The sequence below is a fragment of the Durio zibethinus genome, chromosome 1, assembly GCF_047325235.1.
Source record: "Durio zibethinus cultivar Kanyao isolate XHJ-2024 chromosome 1, ASM4732523v1, whole genome shotgun sequence".
Classification (NCBI taxonomy): Eukaryota; Viridiplantae; Streptophyta; class Magnoliopsida; order Malvales; family Malvaceae; genus Durio; species Durio zibethinus.
The window spans coordinates 33,993,254-34,016,608 of NC_143162.1; the positions used below are offsets into that span (position 1 = coordinate 33,993,254).

The 23,355-nt window shown below is 35.2% G+C and overlaps 3 protein-coding genes across 9 annotated transcripts; 2 read left to right on the top strand and 1 right to left on the bottom strand.

The window, feature by feature from the left end:
- Nucleotides 1–541: 541 nt before the first annotated feature.
- On the top strand, nt 542–10,695 carry LOC111312452 (putative ubiquitin-like-specific protease 2B). 4 transcript variants are annotated; one of them, XM_089766175.1, is made up of 17 exons: nt 542–580; nt 653–819; nt 2,111–2,445; nt 2,531–2,621; nt 2,714–2,763; nt 3,084–3,281; nt 3,372–3,456; nt 3,955–4,063; nt 4,241–4,297; nt 4,488–4,619; nt 4,765–4,965; nt 5,062–5,117; nt 5,192–5,285; nt 6,889–6,979; nt 7,732–7,851; nt 8,235–8,660; nt 8,942–10,695. In XM_089766175.1, the coding sequence occupies exons 3-17, from the start codon at nt 2,143–2,145 to the stop codon at nt 10,190–10,192; spliced, it is 3,264 nt and encodes a 1,087-aa protein (XP_089622301.1). In that variant the 5' UTR covers nt 542–580; nt 653–819; nt 2,111–2,142; the 3' UTR covers nt 10,193–10,695. The 4 variants fall into 4 exon arrangements, with proteins under 4 accessions (XP_089622301.1, XP_089622306.1, XP_089622309.1 ...); XM_089766180.1 differs by having other exon boundaries at nt 542–819; nt 3,350–3,456; XM_089766177.1 differs by lacking the exons at nt 542–580; nt 653–819; nt 2,714–2,763 and having other exon boundaries at nt 2,322–2,445.
- Nucleotides 10,696–10,952: 257 nt separating this feature from the next.
- On the top strand, nt 10,953–14,403 carry LOC111312454 (O-fucosyltransferase 31-like). Its single transcript, XM_022912717.2, has 10 exons — nt 10,953–11,366; nt 11,516–11,578; nt 11,683–11,764; nt 11,903–11,973; nt 12,063–12,151; nt 12,239–12,442; nt 12,616–12,886; nt 13,260–13,487; nt 13,638–13,835; nt 13,977–14,403. The coding sequence occupies exons 1-10, from the start codon at nt 11,226–11,228 to the stop codon at nt 14,184–14,186; spliced, it is 1,557 nt and encodes a 518-aa protein (XP_022768452.2). The 5' UTR covers nt 10,953–11,225; the 3' UTR covers nt 14,187–14,403.
- A 295-nt stretch (nt 14,404–14,698) lies between these two features.
- On the bottom strand, nt 14,699–22,054 carry MSL3 (MSCS-like 3). Of its 4 annotated transcripts, none has more exons than XM_022912709.2 (14): nt 21,794–22,054; nt 21,209–21,373; nt 21,060–21,119; nt 20,630–20,787; nt 19,703–19,826; nt 19,518–19,615; nt 19,322–19,435; nt 18,863–18,923; nt 18,312–18,461; nt 17,127–17,237; nt 16,877–17,044; nt 16,660–16,773; nt 16,203–16,259; nt 14,699–15,773 (listed from the first exon to the last, which is right to left on the bottom strand). In XM_022912709.2, the coding sequence occupies exons 2-14, from the start codon at nt 21,284–21,286 to the stop codon at nt 14,958–14,960; spliced, it is 2,109 nt and encodes a 702-aa protein (XP_022768444.1). In that variant the 5' UTR covers nt 21,287–21,373; nt 21,794–22,054; the 3' UTR covers nt 14,699–14,957. The 4 variants fall into 4 exon arrangements, with proteins under 4 accessions (XP_022768444.1, XP_022768447.1, XP_089622314.1 ...); XM_022912712.2 differs by having other exon boundaries at nt 21,209–21,409; nt 21,794–22,032; XM_089766188.1 differs by lacking the exon at nt 16,203–16,259 and having other exon boundaries at nt 21,209–21,409; nt 21,794–22,032.
- Between the last annotated feature and the right edge of the window lie 1,301 nt (nt 22,055–23,355).

Here is a 23,355-nt window from a genome sequence, read left to right on the forward strand (position 1 = left end):
CTAAATAATCTAATCCGGCCTATAAACAATTTAATATTAAGTAATTTTCTTAAATAAGATTCTTGACAAAATAAAAATTAGTGTAAATATTATTAAAAAAATATTTTAATGATTAAAAATTTAATTAAAAATTTAATTTGGATTTAAAATTTGGAATAAAATGGAATGAAACTTATCAATGGAGAAAACTAGTACTTCCTAAGAATGATTCGAGATCACATGTACAAAAAATAAAAAAAAATTCTTGCCATAAAGTTGGACCATATTTCAATTCCCTAGTTTAAAAAAAGTTTGGGGCAATCTAGAAAATTGGCCAAATTAGGAGGGTTCAACTTTCGATAAATCCCTTTTCTTGTCCGATTAAATTCCTATAACCAAATCCTACGCGCACTTTAACTTTTTGTACCAGCTGATTGAATCGTGTTGTCCATTCTCCAAACATTCGCGTCATTAACAATTTCAAAGTCAACACGTTTCCAATATTTTTGCTCACTCAAGCTGTTTTGTTTCCATCTAATTGGCTCACGTGCTCAGAGAAATTAGGGGCAGTGCTTTTTCTGTCCTTTTCGGAAGATCGCGGGTAATTTCTCCTCTATGTTTACTCGCTGAGTTTCTATTTCCGACTCACCAAGTTGCCAATTTGCTCGTCCAGTCTAACCTTAAGTCGTCTCTTGCGCCGAACGAAGAACGGTCTCGAGGTATTCGAGTTTAAGGAGGAAGACGAGATTTCGGAATTGGCAGCTGATAAATACTTGAGCAAATTGAAAAACCCTAATTTCGATGACCCCACGGCTTTGAAATACCAGTTTCTCGAATGCGGTACGTTTCTAAAACAAAGAAATGTTTCCTTTTTATTTATTTAATTATTTTTTAATTTTTTCATAACAAATTTGTTTAGGTGCTGAAAAAAGCCGCTAGAAACGATCGAATTTTCTGTATAATTTAAATCCCCAAAACACTTGCCTTTTTAGTAAATTTAGGGTAATGAAAATGACCTGATTGAATCTTAGTGAGTAATTGTATGAATTTGATATGTGCCAATTAAAATTGAGGTCTCAGTTGTTTGCTGGTGGTTAAGCAATGATGTTATAGGAAACATTTTGCAATCATTATTTTGATTTTGAATTCCATAATTTAGTGAATGTTAGAGCTTTGAATTCATATCAGAGGAAGTTGCTGGCTATTAGTAGATTTATTGTTTAGTTGTAATCCCTCATTGAGGAATTGTGGTCTAAGTCGTGGAAATATTGTGAATTACAAGCTTTATAGATTGTTTGATCAAACGTGCTTGATAAGATTTAGTTGTGTCTAACAAGTGGATGCCTTTTTTTTTGTTTTTTCCTTTTCACTAGCATGAAAACATATAATCCTGTTTGGATTGTTTGGGTGTTATAGATCAGAATTATGCAGTGAAGTGGGCTCTGTGGTTTAGTAAGGTCCAGTAGTAGCATCAGTATATAAAAGTGGTCAAGTCCTGTCCAATAACTATGTTTACTTCAAATGGAAGTTTAAGTCTGTTAGTAACGTTAATATCCTGATTAGTTAGTAATACTGGAATTAGTTATGGTGTGATTGTAACAGGATTGATATTTAGCTGTAGCTACTGACTGTAAGGGATCATTCGGGAATACAATACTATTTCAAGATTCTCTCTTTTACTATCTTCTCTATTCTCTATCTCTATCTCTCTCCCTCTTCCCATCTTCTTCTCCATTCTTCTTCTCTGTTTCCCAATTGTGAAGGGTCTTGAGCTCCTTATCAGCTCCTTCTCTGTCATCCTAATTTGGCCTGTATCGTTGGGCTTGTGTTCACTGTTTCCTTACTGTAGTAGTAGTAGCTTGATGTTCTAGTTTCAATTCGCTATGGATTCTGTTCTTGTTTTTCTTCTTCTTTTTGTATGTGTGCATGTGGGAATGGGGTTAGAAAGTATGACTAGTATTCTCTTTGTCTGACAATGGTTGTTGAATTTGGGATGATTAAAGTAACGTCATATGCAAGGTTTATCCACAAATTTGTATTATAGGATAATTGTCAAATAAGATGGGAGGATGATCCATATTTACTTATTACTCTGCTTTTCTAATAGTAATTCTTTTACATTTGCTTTAAGTTGCCCATGGCCTTGCTGCTCAGAGAAAGGAAATGGACAACATTCCTTGCGTAGATGTTTATGCAATTGATGGTGATTGTAATTGTGATGGTGCTACTCCATCTACCCCGCTGGGTACTGGTGAAAAGGAATTTATCTTAAAGGAAGGAAATAATGAGATGGATGCTTCTCCGGTTTCCAAGTCTATGCATTCTGAGAAACAGGCAGACTTGGAAAAAGATAGCCATGAGCCTAGAAGTACCTTTCCTGAATCTGAGTTGAGAGATTCATGTGCTGAAGCACCTTCACCTGGGAAAGGACAATTAAACTGTGCCCTTTTTAATTCTCCATTAAGTGTACTTTTCAAGTTTTTCCTAAGCTACATTTTGAATTGAGATATTTATATTGTGGCTTGCATTTAGATAGTTTGAACATTTGCAGAATGATCCAGTTGATCTGGCTTCGGATGCTAATGAAAGCATGAGTGAAAGATCTCCATCAAGTCCTGCTTCAGATGTAGGAGAGGATGATGGTATTCTTTCAGATTTGAAATTTTTTGTTCATTTTCCCCTATTGTGTGTAGTGGGTTTTTATCTTCTAAATATAGTTATCTACGTATTTCAGTTTCTTTGAATGGCAATGTGTCAGATCATTGCTTTGGCGATATCCCTATGGTAATTTCCTTTTTCTTTTAAATATATTAGTTATTGATAATGAGCTTGATGATGCTGTAGAGTGTTTTTCATCTATAAGGGGTTCACTCATATACCTAGTATTCATTTGTCAATTTGCTGATACTATTACTAACTCTCTGGGCATTGATTTTCTGATATATGCCCTCTCGACATTTAATTTTAAGGTTATCTTTGGTTGACTGTAAAAACAGTTTTAGGGAAAATTATTTGCCAATAAGATCCATATGAATAAGTACCTGCTATATATCTTCTGATGGCTTTTGGATTTGTTTTAATTGTCCTTTTTGTGAAATTTGCAGGATAACATAGACAGGACAGTTGTTATATATTCAGATTATGTTCTATATCAAGATAATTATTATACAGGGGCGTCAGTCATTTTTTCACCTAGTGGCATCAAAATCGAGAGCTCAACTGTGAGTGAACACCTAGGGACCTTTAGTATTGAAAGGGGAGTTGATGATATCATTAATATTGATTGTCAGTTGTTTCAAAGGGTGAGTACTGAATAGCAATGCTTGATGTTAGTGCTTTTGTACAGTTTCTTGGTTTTAACAGTATACAGCTCTGTATGGATTGCATCTTAGGTTGGGCTTATGACAGTCAATCTGAAAGTCCTATCAAAGGTTGTGGTAGAGGCTGAGAATTTAGAGAATGCATGTGGCACTTCAGGTCAGTGGCCTTGCACAGCAATATTGCCTGTGCCTATGTGAGCTAAGGATGTATATCTTTTGTTTTCATCAAAAGATAGGAATGAAGGAACTTGGAAAATTTCCATAAAGTGTGATATGGAAATGATGCTGCTATCACTAATTTCTCATAATCTGTTATATCTATGATGTCTTGTACCGGACAAGAAGTTGTTTGTGATTCATAAGTTTGTTATTTTCACCTAGAAAACATGAACATAACTAATCATTGCTTATTGAACATACTGAAGACACTTGTCATGTTTGTTTGGTTTGTTTCTTGTAAAATTTGATTCTTACCTTCTTATATCTTTTTTTTTTTTTTTTAATGTCTATATGGGTGAAGAAAGAATTTGAGAATTTGATTCGAACCTAGTTCAATTGTTTTTCCTTGTTTGAAGTCTTGGCTTCTGTTCAATATATGCTTTCACCATCATATGGAAGCTAGCTCTCTGCTAACTTTTTTTTTTTTTTTTCCCAGTTGTTGAGGAGTTAAAATTTGCAGTAATTGACTCCAGATGGTCTGAGAAACAGGAAGCAATCACCTCATTAAATGTTAAATACTTGGCCATATGGAATATTGTGCTTGAGTAAGCTTCTAAATAGATGTTTCTTTTCAAAATCATTAGTCAACTCTAATTGTCTGACTATGTTGCTAATTTTGTTGCCTTTAAAAGGGACTTACATGAATGTCATGATATTATGATGTTAAATGTAGAGCAGGGCTAAAATATTCCTATTCTTTTTTATGCTGCATTTGCTTGCAGCCCGCTGACAGGAATGGATGGAGATGATTCATTTGTTCAAAAGTCTTATTTTCCCAAGTAAGTGAGGGCAATTCTCCCCCCCCCCCCCCTCCCCCACCACACACACGCACACACCAAAAAAAAAAGTTTAAAGTCTGGTCTTCTTTAATATTTCCCATGTCTTCCCTTGTTTCATGTTCCTGTTGGATATGATCTACTCCTGCTAATGTTTATATTTAATGTATGCTTACAACACCTGGGTTTGCAGTTTTGATGAGCCTTTTGATGAGGTTATATACCCAAAAGGTGATTTTGATGCAGTTTCCATTAGCAAGAGAGATGTCGATCTGTTACAACCAGAGACATTCATCAATGATACAATCATTGACTTCTACATCAAGTAAGATGAATACAATTCTTTTACCATTACATATGTTTTTATTTTTAAAGGAATGCTGCAGACACAAGTTTGGAACATAAAATCAAGGGTTAAGCATACCTATCTAGTGCTAGTAGAGGAGCTTTACACCAATTTTGTTTGCTAGGTACCTGAAGAATCAGATTCAACCCGAAGAAAGGCAGAGATTCCATTTTTTTAACAGTTTTTTCTTTCGGAAACTTGCTGATCTTGACAAAGATCCATCCAGTATTTCAGATGGCAGGGCTGCTTTCCTCCGTGTTCGTAAATGGACAAGGAAATTGGATATGTTTGGAAAAGATTACATCTTTATTCCTGTAAATTTCAAGTAAGAATTTGTCCAACAGAATCATCAATTTCTTTTAAGAGATTACAGATAATAACTTGTGAGCTAATATAAAGTGTATATGTATATTACTCACAGTCTTCATTGGAGTTTGATAGTCATATGTCATCTTGGTGAAGTGGCTGAATTTAAAGGTATATTCTTGTTTGACTGTACATTGTCTTTTGGAAAATCTACCCTTTTTTCATGCATATTTATCATATTTCAGAAGAAGACTTGGACAAGTCATCCAAAATACCTTGCATATTGCATATGGATTCTATCAGAGGAAATCATGCAGGTCTCAAGAATCTTGTCCAAAGGTATCCTAAAGCTTTTATGGTTCATATATTTGACTTCATAAATACATACATATGCAAGTTTCCTGTTACTTTTCGATTCTTTTGCTGAGCATGGTTGGGTTTCTAAGTGGGAAGTACTGAATTTTTTCTAGGTTTCATATAAGAACTTTTGTTTTTCATCTCTTAAACAGTCGTGTCATATCTTTGCTATGGTTAAGATGTTCATTTTGAACAATATTTGCTACTAGTTAATCAGAATTTAGGCAAATTAGTTGCATAAATTTCTCTAGGATTATGTTGGAACCTTAGTGTTATGCGTTGTGGTCCGTGTGAGTTTGCCACAGAACATATAACTTATAAAGTTGGGATTGTAAATGAAATGGATTAGGGTGCCTTTAATCAAATATGTAGCAGTAGTGATGAAGTAACTAAATTTTCACTCTCACTGAATCAATCTCATACATTTTACTAGATTTTGGATGTCTAGGCCAGTATATAGTATTTATTCATTCCCTTGAATTTGCTGTTAGGGAAATTATATTTCCAGCTGTAACATTATGAGCCATTAATCATTCATTCTTGGTGAAATTATTTAACTTTCATTTGCAGTGTTAAACATGAATTGGAGGTTGATAAAATTTCTGCATGTTTCTGTAGAAAGATTCTAGGTAACATACCCTTTCTGCATGTTGTCTGAACCCGTTTCCAGTTTTCTTATGTATGCATATATACTTTTGCGCATGCATATGTATATCTATATGAAACATGAAGTTCCTCCTAGCAAAGCATTGCATTTGTTGTTATTCTATACTTGAGTGTGAACAACAGACTTGCTTTTTAGGATATTCATAGATAATCCCTTTTCTTTATTCTCTCTTGCTTGCATCTCCCCACCCTAGAAAATAAAAAGAAGAAAAAGAAAAAAACCCTCAGCCAACAGTGCCTAGATCTATTGAGATTTAGGTGCTTGATTTTTTTTTTTATTTCCTGGTCTGCTTAGAATGCAAAGCAGTATTTCACTCAATGTGTTAATTGTGTAATCAAAATTCTGATTAACTTTGTTGCCATTAGAATTACCTCTTCTGGTCTGAGTTAGTGGAATTGGCTTTAGATTAGGAGTCCAGAGTTCTTTTCCTCCCTTCCTGATAATCTTATAGCTTGAAAAGCCTCTAATTGAAGTTGCATGAATTCCTGAATCACTTTATTGCTAAGTTATTTAGTGTTTAAGTAAAAGTTTCAACCTTAGTATACCCAAAATTTGACTTTATAAAGTATCCAAAAAGGAAAAAAAGTGGATTCATAAATGATTAACATGCTTTAAATTGCAGCAAAAGCTAGCCTGTAAACAAAAGGGGCCCAAGCCTTATTTGTGATTACTGCTCTTGTGTAGTGCTTTTAAGAACTGATCTTTTCTTTTCTTTTCTCCAATTTGATCCTATATGGTTCTATTGAAGAATTTCTTCCCATCCATCACGATGAATCTTTTTGTCTGCATCTTTAATTTCAAGCTTGTTCAGTTTTGTGATAATTGTAACTTCGTTTTTTTCCTTAATTAGCCGGTATGCATTTATGAATGCTAAATCTTGTTAGTTATTGACATGACTTTTGTCCCTGAAAATGATAGTTACCTACGGGAAGAGTGGAAAGAGAGGCACAAGGAGACATCTGAAGATCTTTCTTTAAAATTCTTGAATCTGCGGTTTGTCTCACTTGAGGTACTGCTAGTCTCAGTTTAATAGTTAGCTATTTCAGAGTATGGTCTTGGAATAAGAATTTCCTCAACAACTTCTTGTACCCACCCTGGGGGTTCAAGAAGCACTGAGAACTGGTTTAAATATTATGGTTTCTTGTCCTATTTGACTATATGCATTGAATTTATCTAATAATCTTGTTTTTTGGGAGCTCTTGTAGTTGCCACTATCTTTTGATTGCACTGTGTTTGTATAGCATTCAGAGAGATGATATTTTGGTTGTGCCTGCCTCCACTTTCTCAATGTCATGATGAATGTAGAGTATTTATATGCAGTATAATGATTTTTACTCTAAATATGCCTGCCTACGAAGAACAAAATTGTTTTTCACTAGGGATCACTAGGGAAGTAGTGAAAATATACGTGTGTACTTATGTATGAGTATGCCATGTTGTTATGCTTTACATCTTTTGCCTTTCTTTTTCATATGTGATTGTTTGTCAGTTGTACCTCTGGGCATTTATGCAGATTTTTTTTTGACATTTTTCTGTGTGCTTGCATGCAACTTAGAGAACTGACCATTGTTTATTCAGTTGGGGGACTGCAAAGTTGAAAAAAAAAGTGGAACAATGGAAAATAAAGAAACTAAATTTGTTGTGCATTACATCTTCGTAATTCTGTTGTTAGTTTACACTTTATGATTGCTTAGCAGTCACCTCTCAAACTGCAATATGTATATAATACATTTATATGACATTTTGTTCATTTATTGTCAGCTGCCACAGCAGGAGAATTCATTTGATTGCGGCCTTTTCTTACTCCACTATCTGGAGCACTTTTTAGCTGAAGCTCCTCTTAACTTCAATCCATTCAAAATAACCAAGTTTTCTAACTTTGTAAGTGGTGTGCGTGGTTATTGTGGTTTATAGTGCAAGTGATGCTTAAGTTTGTAATTGTCTAATACCATATGAAGGCTCATCCAAGCATCATCTTGTTTTATTTTTAATATATATTTATTTTATAATAAATTTGTACATTTTTATTTTCTATTCCATATTTGTCCAGGTTGCTATTGAAGTGATCTAAGGTTTTAAAATGTAAATGCTTTAATATGGAAATGTTCTGGACTTTGTTCTTAGGACCAGGCACCAAGTTAAAAGTTTCTTTAGGATAAGCTGAGAATAACCTGGTGACTATTTGTGACCAATCTTTTATTTGTTGTATGTTCTGAATAATCAGCCATAATTTTATAAGTGTTTTTCCTTTGTTTTTTTTACAGCTTAATTTAGGTTGGTTTCCACCTGCTGAGGCATCTCTAAAGCGCACTCTCATCCAGAAGTTAATTTTTGAACTCATAGAAATTCATTCACAGGAAATCAGTTCATCAGACTGCAGTTATGAACATCATTTGTCTAAATCTCTAGAAAAGATTGAAAATGAAAATGGTGTGGAGTTTATTTCAGAGAGTTTTAGCCCAGAAGTAGCTTGTCATGGGAATTTAGATTCCCAAGAGGGCCAAGGGATTGAAATGACTCTGTTAGCATCATCTTCTATGAGAAATATGGAGGGTGTTAATGATTCTGGCTTGGTTCTTAGGGAGTTCTTTGAGCCAGGAGTTACAACAGGATCTTTGCTTGGACAATTTCAATCTTTTGACCAGCAGCCATCATATTACAATCTGAATGGGGCTGTATCACCAAGAGAGGTATTGTATTTCATCATTCTTTTGATAATCTTTTGTTCTACCTAATTAGGTTTGGTGCATTGCCAACTACTTAATTACTACCTTCTGGCCCTATATTAGACATGCATACACACCTGAAAAATTGGGGAATTACTTCTATTACAGTGAGAAATTGGAGAACAGAGGGACTTTTCCTGCAATATCATATTAATTGTTCTAAGTTTTCTTAGGAATTAACTAACTATAGGTCACTGAATTTTTTATTTCTAAATCAAAATAAGAATAAACTGTGTTATTTACAGCAAGAAGATGTGCAAACTGGTCAACAATTTGTTCTTTTAGCTTCTGGAGAAACTGATTTTCCGCATTTCACTGGAATCACACCTCAAGCCTGTGAAGTTCCATATTCATCAAGAGGTTTTGTCATGGGCAGTTCATGGAATCCTGGAAGTTCCATGGAAGGAGAGCATGAAGTTGACCCATTGCTTGAAACATCTTGTGCCTCTGATGATGATGATGATGTTGGGATCACTGAAAATAACCCTATTGAGGATAGCGTAGATCCAATTGAAAAACAGGACAAAGGTCAGGAACAAGCTCAGTTAGTGGAAAATGTTGAGTGCCTACATGAAGTTGACTCATTGCTTGAAACATCTTGTGCCTCTGATGATGATGATGACGATGATGTTGGGATCATTGAAAATAACCCCATTGAGGATAGTGTAGATCCAATTGAAAAACAGGACAAAGATCAGGAACAAGCTCAGTTAGTGGAAAATGTTGAGTGCCTAAAGAAAGGTTTCATGCCTGCCTCCATTGAGGTGCTGGAGACTTCTTTCACTGACATTTCTGGAGCTTCTGAGGACACTGACAACATTCGCGATAGCACTGAGGATGCAGACCTTCCCTCCGAAGATAATTTGCCTGTATTGTTACATCAAAATCCTGGTGCAGCTGTGAACGAGTTGGATCATGATCCTGAACTGGTTTCTAAGAATGCTGAAATGGTTGAGAACATGAAGGCCAGAGGTGATGTGCAAATGATTGGTGACCTTCTGTCCCAAGATAATTCAACTATATTATCACATCAAAATCCCAGTGTGGTGTTGAACCAGATGGATCGTGATTCTGAACTGGTTGAAAAGAACACTGAAATGGTTCAAAATAAGGTGGCTAGAGGTGATGATATTCAACTGATTGGTGATGACCTTTCGTCCAAAGATAATTCAACTGTAATGTCACATAAAAATCCCGGTATGGTGTTGAACCAGTTGGATCAGGATTCTGAAGTGGTTGAAAACAAGGAGGCTAGAAGTGATGCCGTAGGTGAAGATGTGCAAATGATTAGTGATGACCTTCCCTGTGAAGATAACTCAACTTTAATGTTGCATCAAAATCCAGTTACAGCGGTGAACCAATTGGATCAGGATATTGAAGTGGTTGAAAACAAGGCCGCAGGTGATGATGTGCAAATAACTGGTGATAATCTGTCAGCAGAATTAGCCGGGCAACCAGCTGCAAAAAGGATACGGCTTACGCCTCCCCTTGAGTAGAAAGTGAACTCATAGGAAGCCTGTGGAAGGTGACATTTGTTTTCGTAAGTAGGACAGGATTGATTGTCTTCCACGCCATATTTTAGGAATCCAAATCTCAGTAGGTATTTTTGTGTGCCATGCTGTGAATAGTGTTCGCGGCTGTCCGTTGAGTATGGCTACGAGGATGGGCAAGTAGGAGAATTGTTTTTGGATAGATTTCTTGCGTTTATAGCTTATAAAAGAATTCAACAAAAATTTCCTGCCTAGCAAAGCATAATCTTAATTTAGAAACTTAGCAAATGATCTGTCTCCACTGCATCTGGCAGCTGCGGACTCCACATTTTACTGGAAGCTAAAAATTAGGGAAGTGAAAGGAAACAGAATTCAGGATTCAGTGCAGTTGGATTAAGTAATTATTTTTAAAAAATTGATATCTAGTAATTTTAAGTTTAAATTTTAGCATATGTAATTTTTTTTATTTTCGAGTCACCGTCTTAATATAAAAAGAAACGAGTTTTCAACTGTTTGTGCGTACAACAATTTAATCTATTTAATTAGCTTTAAGCCTAAAAAAATTAGTATTAACCTCTTCTCACTCTCCATTTTTTTTTTCAATTATTTAAAACTTCAACAATTTAATTACCTTTAATCTAAAAAAAAAAGGCACTAATCCCTTTTTTTTTTTTTTTTTTGTGCTTGGCCAAAGTGCTAATCCTTTTCTCACTCTGCCTCTCGACCTTTTTTCGTCCAATTATTAAGGGAAAAAAAAGTCAAAATTAGCGTTTACATATTCATCTACGAACCATCAGATTGTACTACTTTCTCGATGGAAAATGGATCCTTAATAGAACCGCTCGTATTAGATCACCGGACCTCTTATACTAATACTACAAAATGAACTACCAGCTTCTCCGTTAAAGCGCTCTTGGTCTCAGCACTCTCTTTGCTCTGAATCGCCGCCATTTCTGATTTCACTGGAAAAGCCTCCAAAATATTCTGATTTTCATCGGATTAGGGTTAGGGTTTTAGAATTGTACAAAAAAAAAAAAGAATGAAGCAATCGTTCAATTACAATCACCAGATTCATCAATCTCATAGAAGCGCATTTGCAGCGCTTTTCGTTGTTCTCTTGCCAATTTTTCTCCCAAATCTCTTCGCCCCTCTTGGACGCGCTTCTCCCTCTTTATTCTCCGTAATTATCCACTTTCCGCTGACAATTTTCTTTTTCGTATATATAATTTATTTCACGTTTGATTTTGTTACTGGAGATTTATTTTTAGGTTGCATTTTTGGATAATAATTTTTAGTAATTGTTTTTATATTTGCTTATTGCCTTTCCAGGAATGGAATGCTCCGAAACCAAGGCACTTGCCTTTACTTGAGGTCGCTTTACATCGGAAAACTGTTAGTATTCTTTTTTTATTGATTTTTGTTTAATGAAATTGTTTATTTGTTGGTGAAAAGGCTTATATTTTCAATACTCTGTTTTTGAATTTTTTCATTTTCAGCCGATTAAACAACGGTCCGATCTCTGGTCTCCCTTGCCAAATCAAGGATGGCAACCTTGCATCGACTCTACCAATATCCCTTGTAAGTGTTTGAAAATTGATGTAAAGAATATTGGTATTAATGATAATGTGATGAGAATCTTGGATTTAGTCATCAAGTTTAAGTGGACCTCTAAAATGGAATTGTTTTTCCTAATAAGCTTGTTTGCACTTCTTGAAGCATTGCCAGAGAAATCTCAGGGGTATATTCAGGTATTTCTTGATGGAGGATTGAACCAGCAAAGAATGGGGGTGAGTTCATGAGTCGATAATGTATGTTTTTGTACTTTGATTTTGAAGCATTAATTGTTTTAGTCTTTTATTTATTTTTTGTTACCAAGATATGTGATGCAGTTGCTGTTGCTAAAATATTGAATGCAACACTGATAATACCACACCTTGAAGTGAACCCCGTTTGGCAAGATTCAAGGTATTTCATGAGTAAGATATACAACCTGTCCTGGTTTCTATTTTTTATTTTGAGGGGACATTTGAGAATTCGGGTTTGCTTTTGCAGTTCACTCACAGATATATTTGATGTGGATCACTTTATTAATATCCTGCGTGATGAAGTTTCTATAGTTAAAGAGCTGCCTAGAGAATACTCTTGGAGCACACGGGAATATTATGCTACAGGTATAAGAGCTACTAGAATTAAAACTGCACCTATTCATGCTTCAGCAAACTGGTATCTGGAAAATGTGTTGCCTGTCTTGCAAAGGTAAAGGTGTAAGCAACAAATGCCACTTTCTTGATAATTAATACCATTTTCAGCCCTTCTGTGAAATATCCACTTAGTGAACATATAGTCCTAGAAATCTGTGAACTTGTGTGTGCAATTCAACTACTTTAAATGAGATCGTTATGATAATTGATATATCTTCATGGATGCAGTTATGGGATTGCTGCTATTTCACCATTCTCCCATCGTCTAGCTTTTGACAAGTTGCCTATGAAAATTCAACATTTACGTTGTAAAGTAAACTTCCAAGCTTTAGTTTTTGTTCCTTGGATCAGATCAATAGGAGAGACCCTTGTTCACCGGCTCCGTTATCCTTCTGGGAAGCTTCAAGCATCAGGGACTGGTGTCATGCAAGGGAGAATAGATGATAATGAGAAAGAAGGAGCTGGAAAGTTTGTTGTATTACATCTTCGCTTTGACAAAGTATGATCCCCAACTCGTTTAAATCATTGAGTAAACCAATTGATGTTCTAATTTGTAGTGTTCCTGGAGTCTCTTGTGCTAAAAGTAGAAGATGATGTTCAGTCCTTTATAATTTAAAAAGATGAGCTCTTGTTAAATAATTTCTGGAGGGATTGGTTCGGTGGTGCACATCTAATATCAAAAGCATACGTACCTGTATATTTTGAGCGCCCTAATGGTGGTTTCTGTATGTGTCTGTTGTATACTATACCATCTCTTTGATGAGTATTGATCCTTTTGGTTCTTTATCTATTGGTTGTATTGTATTCCTACCAGAAAATATATATGCATAATGGTTCTACTATAATTACTTTTCTAATCAGACCTTGTGCAGGATATGGCTGCTCATTCAGCTTGTGATTTTGGTGGAGGCAAAGCTGAGAAACTGGCCCTAGCTAAATACCGCCAAGTTTTATGGCAGGGAAGGGTCTTAAACTCTCAATTTACTGACAATGAGTTGAGAAATCAGGGGCGGTGTCCATTGACTCCAGAGGAGATTGGATTGCTGCTAGCAGCTTTGGGCTTCAACAACAGTACTCGGCTCTATCTTGCTTCACACAAAGTCTGTTTTCATCCTTGCTTGATAGAGGAATTTATTATTATCACCTAAGCTTGCAAAGTGGGAGTGCATTTGATCTTTTTCATATTCACTAGGTTAGTTTGAAAGTTTTTGGTCTCAGTGGGACTCAGAGAGCATTTTTCCTTTTATAAGGTTTATGGAGGAGAGGCAAGAATTTCAACATTGCGTAAACTGTTTCCGCTAATGGAAGATAAGAAGAGCCTTGCTTCAGTGGAGGAGCTAGCCGAGGTTGAAGGCAAGGCTTCTCTGTTGGCTGCAGTTGATTATTACGTGAGTCTGCAAAGTCATATCTTCATCTCTGCTTCTCCCGGAAACATGCACAATGCTCTGGTAAGAATCACCTTTCAAGTTCCCTTGCGAAATTTCAGATTTTTTTTTTTTTTTTGGAGTATCAAAGTTTCATTGGGTAGAAATTCAATATATCATATCGAAGAAATTTCGTAAATGAGAGTTCATATTATCTGTTTTCAGCTTGGACATCGAGCTTACTTGAACTTGAAGACCATAAGACCAAACATGTTACTCTTGGGCCCCTTATTCCTGAACAAGAGCATGGGGTGGTCTGAGTTTCAGCTTGCAGTTATCAATGGGCATAGAAATAGACAAGGGCAAATGAGGTTAAGGAAGGAGAAGCAATCCATATATACATATCCTGCTCCCGATTGCATGTGTCGAGCTTAACTTTGTAAACATCATGATTTGAAGCTATTTCATGTATCTTTTATTTTGCCACGATTTTGAGTATATATATATATATGAGAGAGAGAGAGAGAGAGAGAGATGCATTTTCTAGGAAAGATCAATTTGATGGCATTGAAAATGAAATGACCATGTTTATGTACATGTCTTTTTAGCACACTTGCTGAGAGGGTAGAGAAAGTGATAATATTCCGAATTATTTTGAGGATTCCATTGATGCAGAAGAAAGCAGACCACTTATTGAGGGGGGATGAACTATGAAGATAGGGAATCAAATATTACCCATTAGTACCGAGGAGATCCAATTAGGACTCTTTACTTTTGAAGGTTACTTGAGATCTAGAATTATATCAACATGAATATCTTCAGTTGCTCCTGCGAGGCAACTTTAGAGCCATTGAAAGTAATGGAAGTGGACTCATCTCGCCATTGCATGTTTTCGAGTTGACTCACCGCATGATGGATGACGAATTCTCCCTCCCAATGAATCCTGCTTCAAATTGAAACTAAAAGCCTTTATTACCATCGTGCAAACGACTTTTTATTTTGGCATAAATACAACAAATTTGATCCTCCAAAGCTGGTTGCCCGTGGAAGCTGATTGTTCCTCCCGTTAGATTACCCCCAAGAATTATGAATCCAATAATTATTTACAAGCACAGGATGAGTACACAACGAATAATGCCAGCTTCAAAAACACAGCTGGACATTACTTGTTATTAACGGCAAGCGGGTGCGCAATTATCCCACTAATTATTTGGGGGCGGCGCCACCGTGACCTACTGGCATCTGACCATCTTTCTTGTCCTTGCCAACCAGATGAGACCCACTTCCACTCTGGTGAGCACCCAATTCCTTAGACTCTATGGACATTTCTTCCTCAATTGGAAGGGTCAGTTTTGAGCCCTCCAGAGCAACACCAAGAACGATGTTCTGTCCCAAGGAAGGCCTGGCTGCCGATGGCAGTGCAACGTACTTGTCAGCATCCCGCTTTGCCTGTGAAACCCCCAATGGGATTTCAGATTCGTCATTTGCAGATTGTGGGGTAGCAACTGGAGACTTCTCAGTGATCTCCGCCCTTCCCGAGCTTGTTGCCTTCCAAGTTTCACCCCTGCTCTCACTGAATTGCTTTTCAGAGTTGTCTTCAACTGAACCATCAGGCACCGGATTCCTACTTTGGGCCTCAGAGAATGACACCTTTGAACTTGAACTGTAGTTAACGGTTGATGATTCTGTAACCTTATCTCCTTTGGAGTCAATAGTAGATATTGATGCAGACTTGATATTAGCCTTTGAGTCAGATGTTGAGGCTACTTCCTCCACGTTATCTTTTTCTTCATTTGAATGTGTTGAAGCTTTGACTTTGTCATCACCATTGATTTTATAAGAGGGCTCAATGAGGAGAAGTCGACGGTTTGTAGCTGCTCTAGAACGACTGAAAATGGTATCAGCAAATGGTAAATCTTCTATTTCAGTCTCACTGTGTATTTTTTGAACTGTGCGAATAGGGGTCGCAAGCCGGGCCCGATGATAGGTAATAACCCTGAGCAGATCCAAGAGTATTGATTCCTGTGGCAATGCTATCATTAGGCGCAAATAAAACGTAGCAGTTTTATCTGTATGTATGTAGTGGCTATGCAAGTACATGCAGGTGCATAGGCGTAAATTCATCACTAAATTATGCTAATTACGGTCAGCAGCATCCCCAATAAAACTTCCAGGGATCCAATATTGTTATCCAAGCAAAGATTGTCAAAACTTCTTTTAGTGATACTTTTGAACAATATGATGCCAAACCAGCGGGGTGGCAATCAACGATATGATGATACACAACTAATCAACTAAACTAATATATATACTAAAAACCATAATTGAGAAACTGAAAATATTATCTCTTTTCATCTAGAGATTCTAGATAAAAATATTATATACTAAAATCACCACTTCATATTTTAACAACATATCTTTACATGAATCACAGAGAAAGAATGGACTTACCCTAACACAGAGGTATTCTTCAATATGTGATGTTTTCACAAAACAAGAAACCAAAATCTGAAATAATATGAACAAACAAAAAGGAAGTTAAAAACTTCAAACTGAAGCAATTGTCATAACTCACAAAGAATGAGTTAACAGCCCCAAAAGTCTACACTGAAACGTTGCATTTAGTTAGTACATCATTTACATAGATGCAAGAAAGACGAAATGAACAAATGAGCTAAGTTGGGCATTCAATAGACCAAAACAAAGTCTAGAAGGGTCCCACTCTGAATGAACTAAATCAGCTCAAAGAAAATTTAAGGGACAAAATGAGTTATAAAAAAATATCTAGGAAAAAACTGGGTCATAGCATTTCAATGAAATGTAATCAGATGAAAGAAAAATAGAAATACTAGGCATTACATTAAATTATTTTTTAAAGGAAAAAAGATACCAACAGTAAAAATCTCACCATAAGAGCCTGGTTTTCTGGATCGATACTTTCCAAAAATACTCTTCTATGCAATCTTTGCTGCTCTACTTGAGGATTTTTGGCTAAAACCTTCCGCATGTCAGCTACAACATTCTGCATAGAGAAAAGGTACACAGGTTCTTGCATGAGCTCTAGAAAGAAGACAAAGTGGTTCGTACTTGATAAATTAACAGCAAGACAAACTGAAACTTCTTACATTGATTTTGTCAACATCCAAGTGACTAATGGCAAAGTAATTCTTGATGCGCCAATGAGTTTTCTGGGTAAGGTTCCTCACAACATTCACAGTGAACTTGTGGTTTGGAATGTGAACTGCCTCGCGGTCATCACCTCTTATAATTGTTGGTGACCACCATCCAACATGCTGGATAGTAAACATAAGCAACCAAGTTGTTCAATCTATCAGATTGGTTAAAGGAGGCAATTAGAGCAAAGTAAGCACAAACCTCAACTGTCCCTGAAACTTCATAGCCGTCTATATTAGTTTGAATCCATTCATTGACAACAAATGGCCTTGTTGCATGGATCATTACACTTGAAAGAAAATTTGTAAATATCTGAATGCACAAAATGCATGAATAAGTAAAGAAAGGATCAGAAAAGGCTTCACAGTAAAGAACTTGAGAAGTCTATAGATAAGGACAATATGGAATGTGCTATCAATAAAAGCACAACAAACTGATTCCATACTTAAACAGATAATGCCAGAGGTGAGAAACATGATATGGTGAATGCATGAAAGAAATAAACAAGTCAAGAAAAGGTCAAAGAAACTTTACTATAAAAGCACATTATGAATATGCTATGATATGTAGGAATATCCCAACAAATTTATTAAAAAAAAAGGCAACCATGAAAGAGGAAGAATCATGGATGTGAGAATATAAAATTTTTTAGGATAACTGGATCAAGATAGTTTCAAAATTCCAGGCATATGTTCATCTACCTTTAGCATTGAATGACACTGTTACCTATGATATTTATTACTTAAGGAGAGTGATATAAGGTTTTTGGACAAATAAGAGTATTAGCTCAAATGGCATGTATGCAAGTCAAACTCCAAGAGGAGGTAGGTTAGGACTTAGGTGCATAATGTCTTCCTCAGATGAGTTAAGTAGATAAGGGTTGAGGGGCTGTAAGTAGATATGGTGAATGCATGAAAGAAATAAACAAGTCAAGAGAAGGTCAAAGAAACTCTTCTATAAAAGCACATTATGAATATGCTATGATATTTAGGAATATCCCAACAAATTTATTAAAAAAAAGCAACCATGGAAGAGGTAAAATAATGGATGTGAGAATATAAAATTTTTTAGGATAACTGGGTCAAGATAGTTTCAAATTCCAGGCTTATGTTCATCTACCTTTAGCATTGAATGACACTGTTACCTATGATGCTTATTACTTAAGGAGAGTGATATAAGGTTTTCCAACAAATTAGAGTATTAGCTCAGATGACATGTATGCTAGTCAAACTCCAAGAGGTTGTAGGTTAGGACGGTGCATAATGTCTTCCTCAGGTAAGTTAAGTAGATAAGGGTTGAGGGGTTAAGGGTAGATTAGGAATTAAAAAAAAAAAAAGTAAATTCATTTCTTTTATACATTACAAGTATAAAAGGCAACCAGTTTACCTCACGACCAGCAAGGGTGATCAATACTGTTCCAAGTCCTCCGGCAGTTACCCACTTCTGGGTAGAAAAACCAAGCAACTCCATGAACAATGATACAGCAGCAACCCATACTGCAGTATAAACAGCTTTTCCAGCAAAATCAAAGCCCATCTGTCAATGGATTAAACAACTGTTTTCAGGTTTGTTCACTGCAATCTGTAAGTGCCCTCAAGATAGAAACATTATCATTCCACATACTACAGAACAAATCTTTAGATAGAACAATCCAGAGAAAAAAAATGCTAAATTGTTTCCGAAAAAATGTTGAAGACATGGTATAAATGGTGAAATCTTTGCATTCAAAGAGCACAAAAATAATATCGTCCTTCCTGCAGCCCCCAAATGAGTGGTATTATTCACCATGTAGTGGAGACAGCAGAAATACTTATCAGATTGACCAAAGTTGCTAGACTTAAAATACACCATTAGCACCTCAATGTAATTTGACAATTGATGCAAATGCTTCTAAGAGATTTAAGAAAGTTGAATAATGTGAAAGTAACAGAACATACGTTTCTTGCATCATTAGAGTCATTCATCTCCATAAAGAATTTTTGTGCCTGTTGAATCAAGCTGCAAGAAAAACGCATTGTTTTGCATTAAAGTCATAGTTCAAGCTCCTAAAACTAGATTTAACATGCAGAACAAATTTTGGCCAAAAAAAGAAGCAGAATAAATGGGCAATCAACAAGCTGTTTTAATAACATGCACAAGAAAGATCAAATGTTAAAACTCAATAGGCACGCAGCAAAACACTCCTAAAAATCAGAATGTCAATCACTGCAAGCATAGAAATATGCAACTACACACAACAGCCTCCTCTTGTGTCCTCTAAATAACCCCTTCAAACCAAAAAAGAAAATGAAGATGAAGAATCAAATTAATCAATAAAGAAATACATAAAAAAAAAGAGTATATGTAATTACTCAGTTGTTAAAAACTTAAGACAGAAAGCATCCCATTGAACTCACCTTGACAAACAATAAGAAAAAGCTAGCACCGTTGATAATGATTGCACAAAATTTACAAGTCGTTGCTTAACAGCCTGGCTTGCTTCTGAGGGTAAAACTAATGGATCTATTGCTCTGAAAGAAACTATGATATTGTCAGACCAACATAATGGCTGCAAAAATATGAAGATTCAACTCTAAACCCTTTAGGGGGCACCTGCAGATGAGTGTCGCTCCAGTCCACAGCAACACAGGTTGAAGATAATAGCTCATAATATGATGTGTTCTACTTTTCTTCCAACTGCTATCGCTCCTCTGCAGAAAATTGCAAGGTAATGAATCAATAAAGGAATTCTACCACCATAGAAGACAAAGGCATGCAGAAGAGTATTAAGTGTTAACATGGAAAAAGATAACCCTGCCCAGCCGCATAAGTGGCCCAAGACCCCAAGTAGCAAAAGCAATAATCGCAACTGCTGGGACCAACCGAAGTACAATGGGGCTTCCATGTAAAGTACCAAATGTCCTGAGATATCCAAATAAAATGAAACGAGTAGAAATTATACATTAAGGAGAAAAAAAGAAAAGATGTGTGAAGCTACACAAGAGAATAGAACTGAACTAGCCCCACCTAGTAGAAATTCACCCCAACAATCCACCCACCCCCACCCAAAAAAAAACATAAATTTGAATATAGAACAAAGTAAAATAGTTGTCTCCAACATAGGAGAAGATAGCAAGTCATAATGAGTATTAGAGGATGATAGCAAGTCTTCTCAAATAAATAACATAAGTGGGCAAATGCTTCTCATAAGTCATAACTTAGAGAGGAAAGTTTTCCTACAATCACTTAGCATCTCCCTAAATAAAAGAAGACAATCCCTATCCAAGCTACATGATTATTCTGCACTCTAACTTTAAAAATTAGGAAAATAAAGCAGAAAAGACTTTTTATTTTAAATTAATAAAGCCTCATATATCGCTTCAGAAAACTAATGCACTAAAAACTAATGAATCTTGCTATGGCATTTTGAAGTCTAAGTCCAGTGAGTTACTCATGATAGCCTTTATCTGTGGAGAGTTACTCGAATGAAGGATGGTGTGGAAGGCTGCACATCCGAAACCTACTGCATAAAAAGCTCATATTTCCAATGTGACACATATATCATTCAATTTTCTGAATAATTTAGCTAGAGTATTATTACAAAATAAAGGTGATTCATAAATCTCCCCAGGATTTAAAATACAAGTATCTGCTTTCGGTATTTAGACAGCATCAAGAAAAGAATCTACAAGGAATACAGACGGTAAGAAACAAATATAGATCACCTTGTCAAAGCCGTACTAGCAGATTTTAGAACAGGAATCTCATTTCCCCCAGTAGGAATTATAACAGATCGGCAGAGAATGACATTAGACCTGGAAGATACAGGTCTTATCGGCATACAAACACTGCTCAAAAGATGTAGACTCCAAGCATCCTGTCGCTGGATACAAAACAGAAGAATTTTTCATGTCTCCAGACTTTATTGAGAGATAAGAATTATAAACATGGTTATCACATGCATTGATGCAAATGCATAAAACAGTCACAAAAACCAATCTCATGTTATGTTAAACTAGATGAAGTAACTGAACAAAATTGGCAAACGGAGAGTGGTTATTTAAAAGCCAAACAAAAACAAAGTAAAACAAACATTGCTACATACATAATGCAAACATAAACCCCTGCATCCGCCAGGGGAAAAGAAAATCATACCATAGCATGTGAGGGAAGATTGATATGAACTAAATGTAGTCGGCCTTTTTCCATCACACCCTGTCGACATTCACATATTCAGTTGCAAATACTTAAAGAATAGATGACGGGACATAACATTATCAACAATAAGACTAAATATCACATACAATGTGCTGACTGCCGCATCCATGACTATTGTGAATTTTCAGTTCATGGGACAATCGCATAGAAGCAACACGAGTCATCTTTTAATAACAGAGTCCAAATTCTTCCAGGAGGTCAATATCACCTTATACAGTCCCAACTTCCTACTAACTTTATATCTTAAAAAGCTGAAATAAGTAATAAATTATCCAAACAATTAGCTCCTGAAAATACAAAAGAAACATAGAAATTACAACAAAAAACTTAACAAGTTAATGATTCTAATAAACGAAATTAAAATGTTTAATTCAAAAGGATAATTGAATGGAAGCATGAATTGGAATCCCTAGATCGCAAAATGCATAATTATGAGACAATAAAATCCACACAAAACCAGAAATTAGACAAATTTTTTCATATAGATTACCGAAAAATAAATGATGAAGTAACAAAATAAAACCTCATAATTAATCTTAACAGAAAAGTCATGATTGCTTCAAATTTTACCATCCAGAAAAGGGGAAAAAATTAAAAGAAATACATTTCAAGTAAATTGGTGAAACTGATACATAAATAAACAAGTAAATAAATAAATAAAGATTTGTTACCCGTGAGACGAAATAGAATATAATTTCCCAATAAGGTTTCCTTTTTTTCTTGTGCTTTGGGTAATGGATAATAGTTTGTTTTTTTTTTTAAGGAACAGTAAAGGAGATGACCGAAGTACGATCCGTGCGGTGGATCTAACGTGCGCCGGGGGGAGTGGACTTTTCTAGAGCCGACGTGGTCCAATCAATCGGCGAGTTTGGACGATGTTAATTTCATCGTTAATGACTATTGACCTTATGCGGCAATTTGAGGTTGACTACGTGGCGGAGTTTTTATCCAATCTCCTTCCCCATCTCTCCTTTTTTTCGTCAATGTTGGTTGCGTGGTTTGCCACGTCAGATGTGGTCCAGAAAGATAAATTCGGCAATTCTAATGTTCTTTCAAAAAAATTCGAACTCCCACTTTTTGCTAATTAATTAGTAATTATTACTAATTAAATTGCATCCTCCTACTTTCTTGATTAATTAATTAACAATAAAATATAGGAAATGATTTTTCCTACTCTATTCAATTGTTTAATGAGGTGCATGTGGATTGGGAGACAATTGGATAAATAATCAAAGATATTTTCATGAGAAAAGAAATGAACGATTTGTTATACCGTAATAGTCGGGAGCCTAAGCTTCGTAACTTTTATTTCATAACGAAAGTATAAGAGTTAAAATAAAATTAAGCCTGTGAGATCTGACAGTGATATTTATATAATCAATTAATGGTATGAGATATAAAAATTACAAAATTAAATTTTTTTGTCAATATAAAACCCTAAATTAAATATTTTAATATTAAATAGCTTCTTTTTTTCTCATTTTATCTTTCATATCAATATATAAAGTTACCAAAAATCATCATCATATTTAAAAGTCATAATTATGATATATTCTCTAAATTGTAATGTAAATATTCGTAAGTTTATTACCAAATTAATTCTCAAGATTTTGAAGTCTTGAATCGAAGATGACAAAAGTACAATCTGATGGTCATACTTGTAGATATTTAAGCCTGATAAGAAAACTATTCAAAATTTTTGGCCAAGAAGGATAGCTTGCTGTTACTGTCGTTATTGAAGTAATTTCCAAAACGTGTTGGCTTTTGCCACTTTTTTTTTGTTTTTTTCGAAGGAACGGCTGCTGCACGTGAAAAATGGAGTTGTAGTTTTGTAGGTGAAGAAAATGTTGATATTCGTTAGTTTAATTTATTAAAGTTTTTTTTTTTTATGAAAAGATTTTAAGTTCGAGTTGTATTTGTTGACCTATAATTATTTATCTTAAATTATCAGATATGATATATTTTATTTTAAATCGAAAGATTAAATAATTTATATTTTTTCTTACATAAAAAATGTTGATATTCTATTCTTTATGTCTGTTTGTCAACAACAATCAAATTTCAATTTTCTTGTTTAATTTTTTCCTAAGTAATTTAGTCTATCAAATGGTAAATCCATGGAAATTTATAAGGTTTTAATTTGTACGATTTTTGAGTCATTCATTATTTAATGTGTTGTTAGATCAGTAAATTAAAATCGATTTTGAAATTAAGAATCTCACTATAACTCCCA